Source organism: Peromyscus eremicus, chromosome 14 (genome assembly GCF_949786415.1).
Source record: "Peromyscus eremicus chromosome 14, PerEre_H2_v1, whole genome shotgun sequence".
In the NCBI taxonomy this organism is placed as follows: domain Eukaryota; kingdom Metazoa; phylum Chordata; class Mammalia; order Rodentia; family Cricetidae; genus Peromyscus; species Peromyscus eremicus.
In genome coordinates, this window is record NC_081430.1 from 59,945,658 (window position 1) to 59,960,240 (window position 14,583).

General features: G+C 55.2%; 2 protein-coding genes across 2 annotated transcripts in view; one reads left to right on the forward strand and one right to left on the reverse strand.

The window, feature by feature from the left end:
* Klc1 (kinesin light chain 1) overlaps positions 1–5,031 on the forward strand; it is a 55,086-nt gene extending 50,055 nt beyond the window's left edge. Inside the window, exons 15-16 of the mRNA XM_059279739.1 lie at positions 4,389–4,455; positions 4,655–5,031. Of these exons, the coding sequence (XP_059135722.1) occupies positions 4,389–4,455; positions 4,655–4,657 (70 nt within the window). The 3' untranslated portion in view covers positions 4,658–5,031. The remainder of the gene's footprint in view (positions 1–4,388; positions 4,456–4,654) is intronic.
* On the reverse strand, positions 1,507–14,414 carry Xrcc3 (X-ray repair cross complementing 3). Its single transcript, XM_059279740.1, has 8 exons — positions 14,328–14,414; positions 11,228–11,364; positions 9,591–9,724; positions 8,439–8,651; positions 6,190–6,344; positions 3,387–3,599; positions 3,236–3,276; positions 1,507–3,161 (listed from the first exon to the last, which is right to left on the reverse strand). Exons 2-8 carry the CDS (start codon positions 11,284–11,286, stop codon positions 2,933–2,935), a joined length of 1,044 nt encoding a protein of 347 aa, XP_059135723.1. The 5' UTR covers positions 11,287–11,364; positions 14,328–14,414; the 3' UTR covers positions 1,507–2,932.
* Between the last annotated feature and the right edge of the window lie 169 nt (positions 14,415–14,583).

The window sequence follows — 14,583 nt, forward strand, 5'->3', positions numbered from 1 at the left end:
GCCAATGGTCTAGAGGCTCCTGTCCTTTGGGCCCTGTATACACACAGAAGCTTTCTCACGGGTGTGTTCTGACAATAATGTCTCAGATCAGTCCGAGACAGTGTGTGAGACTAACCTCAAGTTGAGAGAATACAGGGCCTGGGAAACTCTGAACTTGTAAACCTAAATCAGGGCATCAGGATGCAGCCTTTGGGCTGTCGGCACTTTCCGGCTCAGCCTAACCTTGGTCTGAAGAACTGCATGGTTCTTAGGAAACATCAGGTTTTCCAGCTGGTCTGAGTGCAGTGGTGTTAAACTAATCTATCACAACCAGTTACAGATTTCTGAGGCCAGGCATGGTGGTGCACTTGAATCCCAGCACTCAGGAGGCAGAGGCCAGCCAGGGCTCTACAAGAAAGACCCTGTCCTGGGCAAAGTACCAGGGTTGGGGCTGGGGAGGTGGTTAAGCAGGTAAAGCTCTTGCCACTCAAGTGTGAGGAATGGGAGTCCCTGAGGACTCAGGTCAAAGCCTGGTGGGTGTGGGCCTCCTGGACTCCAAGCCTGCAGAAGGTAACAGATCTTAGAGCAAGTTGGCAGGCCTGACTGCGTGGACACTGTACTGCAGAGGGGCACTCTGGGAACTTGTTTGCAGTCAACACTGTGCAAGATTCTGTTGCACTTCATGTTCTCAGGAGACAAGCAGGGGTCCACTGTCCCTTTTCACCATGTTCTTTATGGTGAGGGGATCCCGGGTGAGAGACGTCAACTACCTGAGGTAGTTATTGCAGAGAAGCTCACGGGTGGTGGGCACAGCAGGCAACTGGATGCTTCCAGGTTGGTGTGTGGTCCAACACACTGAGTGTTGGAAGGGTTCAGATAGGAATTTTCTGTAAAGCTGCTGGAGACATCATGTAGAAAGTCGGTGTGTGTGTAACCGTGGCTCTGCGTATGGACATCAGGATAACTTTGTGCCTTCTGTTCTCTCCTTCCAGAGTGAATTTAGGTTGCCAGTTTGTGCTGCAAGGGCCTTTACCCCTTGAGCCTCTTGCCAGCCTGAGGAAGTCAGTGTAGTGGTGTAGATTAAATAATTGCTAGAGATGCGTGCTTACAGTCCACGTAGGCCTATGGGCACGTGAACCTAATTTGTGTCCTACATTCATCTGCACTCATTCTTGAGCTGACTGGACCTGTGATGCAGACTTGAGCAGTAGGATGGCATGCAGAAGCAGGTGGGCAGGGTTCCCCAGCTCACAGTGGCAGGAGTGGTCTGGACAGCTAGCTGACTGCAGCAAATCCAGAGATACTGGGACAAGGTGTTCCCAACACTGGGAAGAGCATGGCTCCCATATCCTCAAAGATGCTCTGGCTTTATCATGTGGACCACTGTTGGGGTGGACTTGCAAGGCCCCTTGACCTAGCTGCTGGATACGGGAGCCTTGGGCATGGCTTCTAAGTGTGCCTGTTTTGGAACCGTGTTTTCTAATTTCAATACAAACTATTTAGAAGACAATTTAGAATTGTCACTACTGTGTTATAAAGTTTTATTTCCTGATGTAAAGCCCTCCAGTTTTGCAGAGGGGCTGTTTGTATAAACCACTCCCACCCCAAGTAGCTGTGTCCCGCCTCTCAGGCCAGCGTCCTCAGCCTTTCAGGCAGCAGGTGGGGCTGGGCACAGTGGAGACCCTAGGTTCCGTCTCCAGAATTGCCAAAAAAGGGGTGGGGGCCACAGGTAGCTTTGAAGGTTTGAAGCTCCATGCATGGCGGGGCTCTGCTGGAGATGTCGTGGTATATGCCCTGAGTGTCTGTCCCTCTTGGAGTGGGGACAGTGACTGGAGTCACACACCACTGGAGCAACAGCACTCCTTGGTGAGGCCCTGTCCCTGTGTGGGTCTACGTGGCACATTTGCCGGTGGAGGCCTGTGCTGCCAGGAGGGATCAAAGCCACACCCCTGTCTTCAGAGGCCACATTCCTTGGTGACTGTAGAGCCTCAAGTCCAGAAGTGATGATTCTGGGGTCCAGAGCAGATGTCACCAGGAGGTGCCTTCTGCTGAGCATGCCCGTAGTCCTGTGGCATGCTCCGTAGTGCCCCCCAGCCTGGACGTACTGCCAAGCCAGAGTTGCTGGACATACTTAGCCAGGCCTCTGCAAGGACACACAGACCCGTTTCCTGCTGTCTCTCTTCAGTTGCTGGAAGCTGCTCAGCCTGAGGCAACCAGGTTAGGACAGTCCTGCCTCCTTCCCGAGGCTGTTCTGGAACCAGGGGCCGAGGTCAGCTTGTTTTCTCCTCTGCCCCACCATGTTGTGTATGTGTGGGGAGGGGCACAGCGGGAAAGTACCTCACTGCGTGCCCCACTTGGCCTGAGTGGTGAGCATCCCTGCCTGTTTGTGGGTTAGGACCACCCTGCAGGAGGCGGCCCCACCAGACCAGCTGCTGGCTCAGCCCCAGGCAGAAAGCAGAAGAGGCAAGAGCTGAGCCTCGTCATTCTGGGGTTCCCAGCAGCAGACACCCTCAGGACTGCCAGGACCCCTGGTCGGCCAGTCATCCTCTAAACCAGTGGTTTTCCACCTTCCTAACGCTGCAGCCCTTAAATCCAATCTTCATGTCTTGGTGACCCCAACCATAAAGTTATTTCACTGCTACTTCACAACTGTAATTTTGATACTGTTATGAATCATAATGTAAATACCTGTGTTTTCCAGTGGTCTTAAGCAACTCCTGTGAATTGTCTGACCCCCCAAGGGGGTATTGACCCACAGGTTGAGAACCACTGCTCTGAAGGGCAGTATGTGGGGCAAAACTCTACGGATCAATAGTAGGTGAACCCCAGGGAGAGGAGAGCAGATGCTAAGTGTCACTGGTATCTGTTCACCAGGTGCCACTAACACTGCTGGAGGGACTCATCAGAATCAGGGTTTCTTGGGACCTGGTCAGGTGATCCACTGGTGCCATTGTTAGCAGGACTCGGTTCCTGGTATCCCTCTAACGCCTTCCCCACTGACAGTGTAGCAACAGGAGGAGAGGGGCAGGTGCGGGGCGAAGAGCACGTGGAGGGTCCGAGCTGGGCCTCTGGGCAAGCCCACCGTGGCATCGTCCTCATGCACCCGGTCCACCATCAGTCTCATCAGGAGCTGGTTGGCCCAGGTGATGCCCAGGGCTGGCGAGAGGTGCTCATCCCAGGCCCTGAGACACAAAATGGGTGTTGCTGCTGTGTATTCCCACCCACTCCAGCGTGGTGGCTCAGGGGCCGTACTCACCCCAGTGGCCTGGGCGTGGACTCCTCTGCCATGTCTGTCACCTGGGAAAACCCAAGCGAGGGTCAGTGACTGCGGCCACCTCAGCTGCTTCCCTCCCGCCCAGCCAGCCCCGCTTGCCCCAAGGAAAGGGCACAGCCACTAGCCTCCCTACCTGGTTGATGCACAGCACGGGGCTCCGGAAGGTGCTGCTCAGACTTCGGAGCGTGGCCCCCAGTGACTGCAGGCGCTTGGCCCTGGTGGCCAAGGCCTGAGCATCGTACTCACAACGAAACGGGGCTGCGACAGAGTCGACCACCACCAGACGGGCCATTCCCCTTGACAGCAGAATGGGGACCCTCTTACTCACACACTCCAACAAGGCGTCCTGTGGGGACATATACGGTAGTCTACACTGGCCCTGGGATGCGGCTTTTTGACACTTCCTGGCTGCCTCCTGCGCACCTGGTGGGGAGACTCACACCTGTACCTTCACTCTTACTGTCCTCTCACAAGAGCACCTTCCGCTGTCTCCCAGCCCCTCCCCCTGAGTCCTGTAGAGGGCTGTGAGCATCACAGTGACTGTCCCCTCACAGTCACCCAACCCAGCTACAGCTCCAAGGCTGACAGGATCAGCTCACTAGGCTGTGTGGTCTAGAGAGCAGCTCTGCTTGGCCCCACTCAAGTAGGGTGTGGGGGAAGGGCTAGGTGCCCTCCTGGTCTTTGTAGTGATGAGCAGGTGGTAGGATGGAGCAGTGGTCTGGTAGTGTGTTCTACACACACGGTACCACGCACTCCTGAAGGGGTTGAGAACCTGCACCATCCTCCACCTAAGGCTGCACCCTGGAGAGGATTAGTGAGGAGTAGGAGGACACTGGGCGGTGCCCTGCTGCCCGCTTCTGAGTCCTAGGCTGAGGCAGGTGACCTGCGCTTTCTTCCTGGGGCCACTGTGCCCTGTTGGCACCAGGCGTGGGTGACTTGTGATCTGGTCAGGAGCCTGACTGGCTGAGATGTGGCCGCGGTGAGGAGAGTGGTGAGGTTGCAGCCAGGGCCTGCACTGTCCCTAGTTCAGGGTCTTCCAGCTCTTGTGACTGGCCGAGCAGGTGGCCAGCAGTCCTCCCGAGCCGTCGGCCTCTGACTCTAGCCAGAGTGAAACTCAGTCTGTGCTTCTCTCTAGGGCGTCCCCAGCAGAGCCTCTGTGTGTGGAAAACGAGAGCAGCAGCCTGGAAGACGCTAGCACTAACGTGAGTGTCCGCACCGCCCCGCGGCCAGGGCCCGGGGCCCGGGATGGCAGTGAGGATGGCAGTGATGGCCAGACGGTGTGGGCCACACGGCTGACCCAGGTGGAGGAGGGGAGGTTCTGTGCTCACATCCTCCCAGGGCGGGAGGGGACGGAGCAGCTCCCGGTGGTGGCCTGGCCTGACCTGCAGCTTTCTTTTGCAGTGACCTGAGCCTGGCCTGCTCTAAACACCACGATGCTGCTGCTGAGTGTGGCTCCAGAGCTGGCCCTGTGAAGGCCACGGTGGGGCTGGGAGGGCCCTGGGCTGGGAGCCACAGTGCTAACTTAATTCCCCTGCCCACGCGCTGCGGAGCACATACTAATAGCCACCCACTAGTGGGGTCCTGGAGAGCAACTCTCAGTGAGGTCGATGGCCTGGCCCTGTTCCCCTCTGGGCGGCCCTGGGACAGGCCACCTCTGGCTCCTGCTGCTTCCGCCTCCCTGTGGCGGCACTTCTCCTGTGTTTAGTTCTCCGTGTTGTGTGTGATAATGTATTTTTATTGTACATTTTTTAAAATTAAAGTTTATATGCCTTACCGTTTACCAGAATGAATGTCTGTTCATAAATACCCCCGCCCCCCACTGTTTTCCAAGACAGTTTTTCTGTGTAGCCCTGGCTGTCCTGGAACTCGCTCTGTTGATGACCAGGCTGGCCTCTGCCTCCTGAGTGACACCTGGCAACTCTTTTTAAAAAATTAAAACTTGTTATTATCGCGTATGTGAGTGACCTGTGTGAATGCCAGTTGGTGAGCATACAGAGGTCAGAGGACAGCTTTAGGGTCAGGTGAACCAGCCTGCCATCCTCTCAGATCACTCCCTAGCCACAGTGGCACTCCAGGTGGCCACGCTGAGGGTGCTCCCCAAGCCCCAGTTATTACCCACATTTCTATTTGGGGTACAGGGTTGTTCTTCTCCAGACTCCTGAAGGATCCTCATCTGTCACCTATCCTGCAGACAAGGGCTTCTCTAACTTGAGCAACTGTCCTGGGCATGGCCCTGCTTCCGGCTGCTGGAACTGAGCCCAGCCTGGTCAGCAGGTATGCCCCAGGCTCAGGCAGTGCCAGTGGTGAACAGCAACGGGGACAGGCCTCTGTGGTGCCTTGTCGGTTCTCTGGACCCCCAACCTACAGGACACCTTTGCCACACACCCAGGGCTTCTCCTCCCACAGGGGCCAGTTGGGTCTGTTTTCAGGTACGGAGCAGCAGTGTTGGTCTAAAGGCGGGACTGTGGGGTAGACTTACACAACACACTCATCAACCCAGCATTCCTGAATGCCTGGCCCACAGGCTCCTCAGGGCAGCAGGTTCCTTGCTGAGTGTGTTCAGATTACACTGCCTCTCCACTTTCCTAACGCTGCAACCTTAAATACAGTTCCCCAACCATATTGCTACTTCCTAACTGTAATTTTGCTACAGTTATGAATCATAATATAAATAACTGATATGCAGGATATCTGCTATGTGACCCAAAAGGGTCGTGACCCACAGGTTGAGAACTGCTGGTTTAGAAAGAACCCTTCCTTCATGATCTCCACCCTATGGGAGTCTGGTCCTCTAGACCCTTACGTTGGACATCTCCTCTTCCTGACTTACCCTGACAGTACATTCTGAGTTGAGCCCGGTCTCTGCACTACAGGCCCCTGCACAGGTGACACTGGCTGAGTCACTGGGCCATTTGTGAGCAGAAACAGACACTTACCACATCAGCCGCATGTTCAACGAAGATGTGGTTGCTGAACTTGATCTTCTGGACCACCTCCCCAGGCACATCTGTCCGCAGCTGCTGCTGCTGTTCTATGAGCTGCCACAGCCGCTTGCTGGGGAAGACATCCTCTGTGCAGATGTAGACGGCCCCTGGGAAGCCAGAACACCAGTGTGCACAAGAATTGGAAATGAGTCCGTGGCCACAAAACCAAATGTAGCCTCTGCCTGTCTGCCTCTGTCCTTTTCACCCAGAAGGGGAGCAGGCTCAACGTGGTTCTTATCCCACCTTTGGCTACCTTGCTGGTCCCTTGGAACACAGGCTAGTCTTCTACTCTGACACCGGAGTACCCACTCACCTCTATTCCCACCCCCTGTTCCTGGATACCCTGATAGCTCATTTCTGCTCTCCAGTTCCCTGCTGGTTGGACAGGACAGGGCAGGGCAGAGATCACCAGGGTCAAGAGAGTTTGGAACATGTTCCTCAGATGCAGGACAACTCACAGACTCCCACCACTGTCTCTATTTGACAGTACCAGAGAGTGGATGAACAGGCCTGCACACCTGGTCACCTGGAGCACCAACAGGCCTTGTGTAGTGCACTGTTGGGTCAAAGGCCACCCAGGTCCTGCAGCTGAGAAGAGCTGGGTCACTAGCAGGAAAGCCGGTGTTTGTGGGCAGTGGGTTCTCAGCAAAGATGCCACTGCCTCAACTGAGAAATTCTTTCCCATGGAGGGTGCTGGGACTCCTGGAATCCACATGCTTAATTTGAGAACTCTCGGAGAAGATGCCAGTGTCTTGTCAAAGACATCAAAGCACAGATGATAAATGTTTTTCCTAAGATGAACACTGTTCGTGTTTCAAAGGACTCGGTTAAGAAAGCAAAGATCAGCCGGGCGGTGGTGGCGCACGCCTTTCTTTGGTCCCAGCCAGCACGGGAAGCAGAGGCAGGCAGATCTCTGAGTTTGAGGCCAGCCTAGTCTACATAGTTCCAGGACAGCCAGTACTACACAGAGAAACGCTGTCTTGAAAAACCAAACAAAAAAGAAAGCAAAGATCATCTACAAAAGGAGGAAGCACAACTGACAATATTCTGGATGCAGATATAAATATTTAACTATTTCTGTTGCGACTGCAGGGTCTCACTCCGCAGGCCAGACTCAGTGTGGAGCCAGGCTGGCCTCCAACTTCCATTGACCTTCCTGTCCCTGCCTCCTGCGGGCTGAGGTTACAGGTATGACGCACCATAGCTAGATGCTGGTTTTGGGTTTTTTCGTTTTTTCTTTTTCGAGACAAGGTTTCTCTGTTTAATTGTCCTGGAACTCACTCTGTAGACCAGGCTGGCCTCGAACTCACTGAGATCCGCCTGCCTCGGCCTCCCAAGTGCTGGGATTAAGTGCGTGCGCCACCACCGCCCAACTTGGATGATGGTTTTTAAGACTCCGTGGGCAGGAGGTACTTCAGAAATGGCTCTGGCTCTGATGGGTGTGTCTCGGAAGAAGGCACATCAGAAGCTAATGTCCATTGCTACCGACCTCAGGAGTGCTGGTGGGGACACCCACACCCACTGCCTCCAGGAGTGCTGGTGGGGACACCCACACCGCCACTGCCTCCAGGAGTGCTGGTGGGGACACCCACACCCACTGCCTCCAGGAGTGCTGGTGGGGACACCCACACCCACTGCCTCCAGGAGTAGCTGGTGTACAAGCAAGCTTTGATGAGGACCAGGGAAAGGAGCCTTCCTTCAGCCATTGTTTTTGGGACAGAAGCCAACGTGAAGTGGTCCTCTGGTGAGGCTCCAGCTGGTGCACAACAGGGCAGAGTTCAGGAGTCACCCTGGAATCCCTAGACCTGCTCCCTGTCTTGGGCATAGGACCCCAAACACAAATGGCAGAGCTGTTGGCTTGTTTTGCAGGCAGCTATGACATCGGCCCACAGAGGGCCCAGGCAGGCGGTTTAGGGAGTCTCCCTGTGTCAGAGCCACCGCATGCTGCTCAGACCAGTGGCCCTGACCAGGACAATGCCACGTGTTCTCTGCCCTGCCCCTCTGGCTCTGCGGGCCCGAGTACAGGGGTGAGGTGCCTCAGCTTACATTGTGTGACAGCTGCAGGATCGGCTGGTACTCTGCTAACTCCTTCCCACAGCCTAAGTACAGCGTCACCTTCCACCTCCTCTTCTGGACGAAGACAGTCATGGGAAGCCACCCAGGGGACAGCCGCTACCCCCCAGGAAGGGGCAGCCACTCACCAGCCTCCAGGCCTCCATATTGCCGTGGGAACTGCACGGTCAGGCAGAGCTGTAACGCCAGCTGCGTCTTCCCTGCCGAGCTTCGGCCAGCCAGGTCAGTGATACCCTCCAGGGGCAGGCCGCCACCCAGGAACTGATCCAGGACCGGGCAGCCCAGGCTCAGGCGCTGATGCTGCTCGGGGAAGCTCTCTCTCTGCTGGAACAGCTGCAGTGCTGCAGGGAGCAGGGGTCAGCACGGTCAGCATGCTTCCGGCCTGGCCTGTGCCCCGCCCAGGGCCCGCTAGGGCCTGTGAGCCTGAGGCCTTTAAGGAAGTGCTGGTCCAGATGCAGCAGACTGGCAAAGTCCATGGGCTGGGTGCTGAGGTCAGAAGGCAGGCAGCCTGGCCGTGCGGCTGAGTACAGTGTTACATAAGAGTTTGTCCCTGTCACACTTCCAGGATGCCACACATACTCGCTAGTGGGCACAAGCTGCTAGAGAAACCCAAGTCTGGGTGTAGTGTGTGCACCTTTAATCCCAGCACTTGGGAGGGGAGGCATCTCCATGAGTTTGAGGCCAGCCTGAGCTACAGAGGGTTCCAGGACAGCCAGAATGGCATAGAGAGACATTATCTTAAAAAAAAAAGAAAAGAAAAGAAAGAGGAACCCTAAGCTCCAGGATGTGGCAGGGCACCCTCCCCTCAGCTGACTTTCTGGGTCTTTGTAGTGCTGGACAGCTTCAGCATGAACAGAAGACGAGCAGCAGCCTGTGACAGCGCACGGTGACAGTTCTGAGCAGTGTCAACTTCGGGTTAGACATCAGGACGCCGTGTCCGGAAGTGGCAGGGCTTCTCACAGCCGCCCCTACCGTACCACTGGGACCCCAACTTCATCCTTTACTGTGAGGGCCGCCTCTGGTACAAGTACTCCAGGGGGGCTTTGTAGAGGAGCCAAGGGCCCAGTGCTCAGTGCTCTGTGATATGGGCTGTTCTCTGTGGGCTCTGGACAAGTCACTTGGACTACCTCTCCTGGGCAGGCGGACGGGCTCAGGGCAGCTGCTGTGAGATCATTCCCAAGACAGAGTCTGGAGCCCGTGGGGATGTCCACCCAGGTCAGTGCCATCCATCACCCCAGCAGCCACCCCAGGTGCCAGCCGGAAGATGCTTCCCTGCCCACCTGTAAGGACACGGCTGCCCTGAAGGTGTAGAGAGGCCGCTTTCAGCAGGCGGTGCACATCGTGTGTGGGCAGGCTGGTGAGCCGCTGCAAGTCTGGGCCGGAGTAGCACAGAACCTCCTTCACGGACTTCAGTCTCCCTGAAGTCACACCGATAAACCACAGTGAGTCAGGACACTCAGCCAGGGTGGCAGGGGAGGGGAGAGCTGGGCCTCCAGAGCTGGGGACACCAGTGACGGGAACTGCATTCACCCAGAACGTCTTGGGGAGAGTGAGTAGTGAGTAGAGAGGAGGGAGGGGACTGCTGAAGGGACCTGCTGCTGCACCCTTGTGACCTGGCCGTGACTCCCATGTCAGCAGCAACAGGAACCAGAGGTGAGGGCGAATCCTGGTGTCACCCTGTCCCACTCTTTGTCCATAGTCCCAGCTACTTGGGAGGCTGAAGCAGGAGGATTGCTGGAGCCAAGGAGTTCAGGGCCAGTTTGAGCTACACAGCAAGACCCTGTATTTTAAAACCAAAACAAAAAGTGTGACTGTGGAGTTGGGGGTGTGGTGTGGGAGAGTGCCTGTTGACCATGCACAAAGCCCTGGAGTTGACTGACGTCCACAGATGGAGAAAGGGCAATGTAAAAGCCAACTCTGAGCCACGCCAGGTCAGGGCAACGCAGACCAGGAGGCTGGAGAGCAAGCAGGGCCTGGGTGCAGACAGGCCAGGCCAGGGCAGGAAGTAAAGGGACCTCACAGCTAATGAGCCAAGGGCCTGCTGCTTGGGGAGAAGGGTAAAGAAATTAATTCTGGCCAGCTGTGGTGGCGCACGCCTTTAATCCCAGCACTCGGGAGGCAGAGCCAGGCGGATCTCTGTGAGTTCGAGGCCAGCCTGGTCTACAGAGTGAGATCCAGGACAGGCACCAAAACTACACAGAGAAACCCTGTCTCAAAAAAAACAAAACAAAACAAAAACTTAATTCTGGGCTTGGATTTACTTTCTATTTTCAAACCAGCTGAAAGAAGAAACTATTATCCCAGCACTGGCAATCAGAGGCAGGAGGCTCTCTGTGAGTTCAGGGCCAGACACAGTGAGTTCCAGGCCAGCCAGGGCCAGCCAGTGACGCCCTGTTGCAATTAAAAAGAAAGAAGAAAAGAAAAAAATGACTGCAGGTGTGTCAAACCCGTTCACACAGTGGCAGGAAGATCTGCCATGGAGATGAGGGCTGGGCGGCTTGCCCACAGCAGCCCTTCAGGAACTCGGGGTCAGAAGGTGCCCCGACAGACAGAGTAGCCCACAGGCAAAACAGCCCTGAGACCCTCTTTGAAAAGGAGAGGGGGGGCTGGAGAGATGGCTCAGAGGTTAAGAACACTGCTTGTTCTTCTAAAGGTTCTGAGTTCAATTCCCAGCAACCACATGGTGACTTATGATCTGTAATGAGATCTGGTGCCCTCTTCTGGCCTGCAGAGATACGTGCAGACAGAACACTGTGTACATAATAAATAAATAAATCTTTAAATAAAAAAAAAAATAAAAATCTATTTAAAAAAAAAAAAAAAGAAAAGGAGAGGGACCGCCGGCTGGTGGCAGCACACACTTTCCACAGCTCGTCTTACCCACAGTGCACGTGTGTAGCTGCCCACTTCACACAACATACCCTTCTTAATTGCAGCAGTAATTCTGGGGTTTAGGTCCAGTTGATCCAAGTCCATTTCCTCAGTGGGTTCACCACGAGCATGAAAAACTTCCAGCGAGACACAGTAATGGCAGCAAATCCCAATGTTAACTACCTGTGGGAGTGGGCGTGTTGGTAAGCGACACACTTAGAGGGCCCTCTGATGTGAATGCTCACCTCGACATCAGTGTAGTTAGCGGTTGCAGAATATTATTTTAAGGGGTGTTACTTTTGCTTATGTTGCATTTGTTTAACGCTGTGAAGCTGTGTGACTGTGCCTGTGTAAAACACCTGATGGTCTAATAAAGAACTGGCCAATAGCAAGGCAGGAGAAAGGATAGGAGGGGCTGGCAGGCAGAAAGAAGATACAGGAGAAATCTGGGGGGAAAAAAAGTAGCCAGAGGAGGAGTACTCCAGGGGTCAGCCACCCAGCCACACGACAAGCCACGGAGGAAGAGTAAGATTTACAGAAGAGAGCAGGAAAAGCCCAGAGGCAAAAGGTAGATGGGATAATTAAAGTTAAGGAAAGCTGGCAAGAAACAAGCCAAGCTAAGGTTGGGCATTTGTAACTAAGAATAAGCCTCCATGTGTGATTTATTTGGAAGCTGGGTGGTGGGACCCCCAACAGAGCCAAAACAAAGAACAACATGTGTTCCACCAAGGGCGGAGGACAGGTGTCACTGTCTTGGAAACACTATCCATGAAAGCCCAGGATAGTGCTTCTGTTTGCCTAGGCTCCTCCAGAGGTTAGCACAGAACAAATCCAGCTCTCCCTATCATCCTGAAGGTGGCAGTGCCTGAAGCTCAGTTGGGAGAAGAAAGCTAGCTGGTGTGCATGCTGCACCCATTTAACTTCTTGGGGCCTGCATGGTTCTAGGCCTACATGCATGGGTCTCACCCAGCATTTTCTAACGTTTTGTGAGTTTGGAGTTTTGAAGGATGCTGGGGGGAACCACACCTAGTCAGAGGACAGCGGGGGTGGGGGGGAGGGCAGGGCTGCAGCTCCACCTCACTGGAAACCACTAGGAGACCCTCTCAGGAAGGGACCTGGGAGGACAGCAATGGGCCTCTTACCCTCCCACTAGGGCTGGCAATGCTAGGACCAGTCCGACATTACAAAGGATGTGTCCAAAGATACACTGCAATCTCATGCATCGGTTCAAATGACAATGCCAAGAGCGCTGTGTGTGTGTGTGTGTGTGTCTTGCTGTGCAAGTGTGAGGACAATGAGGATGTAGAGATCTGGCGCTGGGAGGCACAGTGGCCTGCCAGTAATCCCAGCATTCAGAAGGCAGCGACAGGGCATCTTCAGAGCAGGCTGACTAGCGCATCTGTGAACGGAGTTCAAGTGAGACCCTGCCTCAGTATAGAAGGCCAGTGTCTGAGGAATACATCGGACATCAGCTTCTGGCTTCCACACATGTACACACATCAGCACACATCCAAACAGGCATATACACATGCACATTTGTTTACAACACACAAACACACACCTGGGTGGGGGGGTGCTAAGGTCAGTAGCTGAGGGCCAGCTGAACGTGGCCAGCATCTTGTATGAGGCTTAGCACTTTAAAAATAGCCGGGTGAAGTCTCCAGTTGTGGGCACCAGAGGCTTCCCTGGCAGTGCTAAGGATGCAGTGTGTGTAGGAGTCACTTCCAGACCATTGGACCGCCATCCCCTCCCTTGCTGCAAGGAGACAAAGCCTGGCAACAGTAGCAGTAGGAAGGCCAAGAGACTGGGGCAAGCCTGCGCCAGGCAGCTGCAGGGCAGGAGGGAAGCTGGGCTTGAGAACATGCTTCCTGCGGAGGACACAGCTCCTGGTACCAGAACTCAAGGGTTCCACAAGCCATCAGCTAACCTCGTCCAGCAGTGAACCAGAGCAATCACAGGGCTCGGGCTGACAGCCAGCTCGTGGAGGCTGGACAGGGGACACAGATAGGGCCGCGTTCTGGACATGCACCAGCAACTGCCAAGGCCTTGAGGCAGCCAGCCCTGCCTTGCTTTACAAAGTTCCACTGAGCAACTTTTACTTCAACACTGAGGACTGTGGAGGGACCCCAAAGTAGCTTGACCACACAGCAGCCATGACAGGCTTAGGGGCCTAGACACAGCTTCTGAGACAGACTTACTGGCAGGCAACACCCAGATACAGGAAAAGCCTGAAGCTGATACCACCCAGGGATCCACCCAGGGGTGAGGAAGTACCTGACATCCCAAACATTCCAACCATTAGATAAGGTGGCCAGATGTCCCTGAGTCTAGCACACACCTATTTTTTGTTTTACAGATAACCCTAGACAACTGTCAGCCAATCAGGGTCCTGGACCCTGGAAATCCCCTCACCCCAACCTCTGCTATGATAAAAACTCTGCCCCACCTTAGCTCAGGGCTCTCTGCTCTCACTGCTGTGTTGGACAGACAGAGAGACCAAGCTCTGGAGTTTGAAATGAAGGCTCTTTGCTTTTACATGCCGGATTCGGTCTCCGTGGTGGTCTTTTGGGGGTCCCCGAGATCTGGGCATAACAAGGACCTGTGTCCCAGACACTGGTGGCACGATGCTCCACTTGGTCGCCTGTCTTCCTGCCTTCTGGCGAGGTAGGGCTACACCAGCCTATCCTTCCAACTGGGGAGCAGACTGTGACAGTGAGCCAAGCTCCTGCGTCGCTGTTTTGGAAGCGAGGTAAATTACCCAAAGACACCAGAGATTAGATGCGCGTGGCGGTAGCTCGCTCCTGGGTAGTAGTAGGTAGAACTGCGGGGAGTCCAAGGCCAGCCTAGGCTACATGTACAGTGACATTCCGTCCTTAAGAACGCCATCAAGAAAAAAGTCACAGGACAAGTCTGCAGCGACCATCACGCTGTGGCTGGCCTGGGACCCTGGTGCTGAAAGAGCGCTCCCTAATGTGTTACTGGAGGCGCCCGCAGGGAGGGCCGGACTCAGGGTTCGATTCCCCTAAGCCCGCTACGGGCCTGAAGGGGTGCCCCGGCGGGGAAGATCGTTCTTTGAGCCCCGGCCCCGGCCTGGGCTGTTCGAAACCCACCGTGCCCTCAGCTCTGGCCCCTCGCTATCGGCTCACCTGCAGGCTCAGCCGCCTTGCGAGATCTCCCGCGCGCTCCGCCCGCTCCGGAAGCCCCGCCCACCCTAGGCTTCTCTTCCAATGAACGGCTGGCGTCCGAGTCTGCCCCACCCAACAGAAACGAAGAGGAGTCCACGTGGCTGATTAATTAGCCAATCCGAAGTCGCAATCTCCCCGAGAGGCGCAGAGGGCGCCCCCCAGCCCTCGCCGCCGATTGGTAGCCGGCAGCAGGGGCGGGGACCTTGAGCTGATTGGA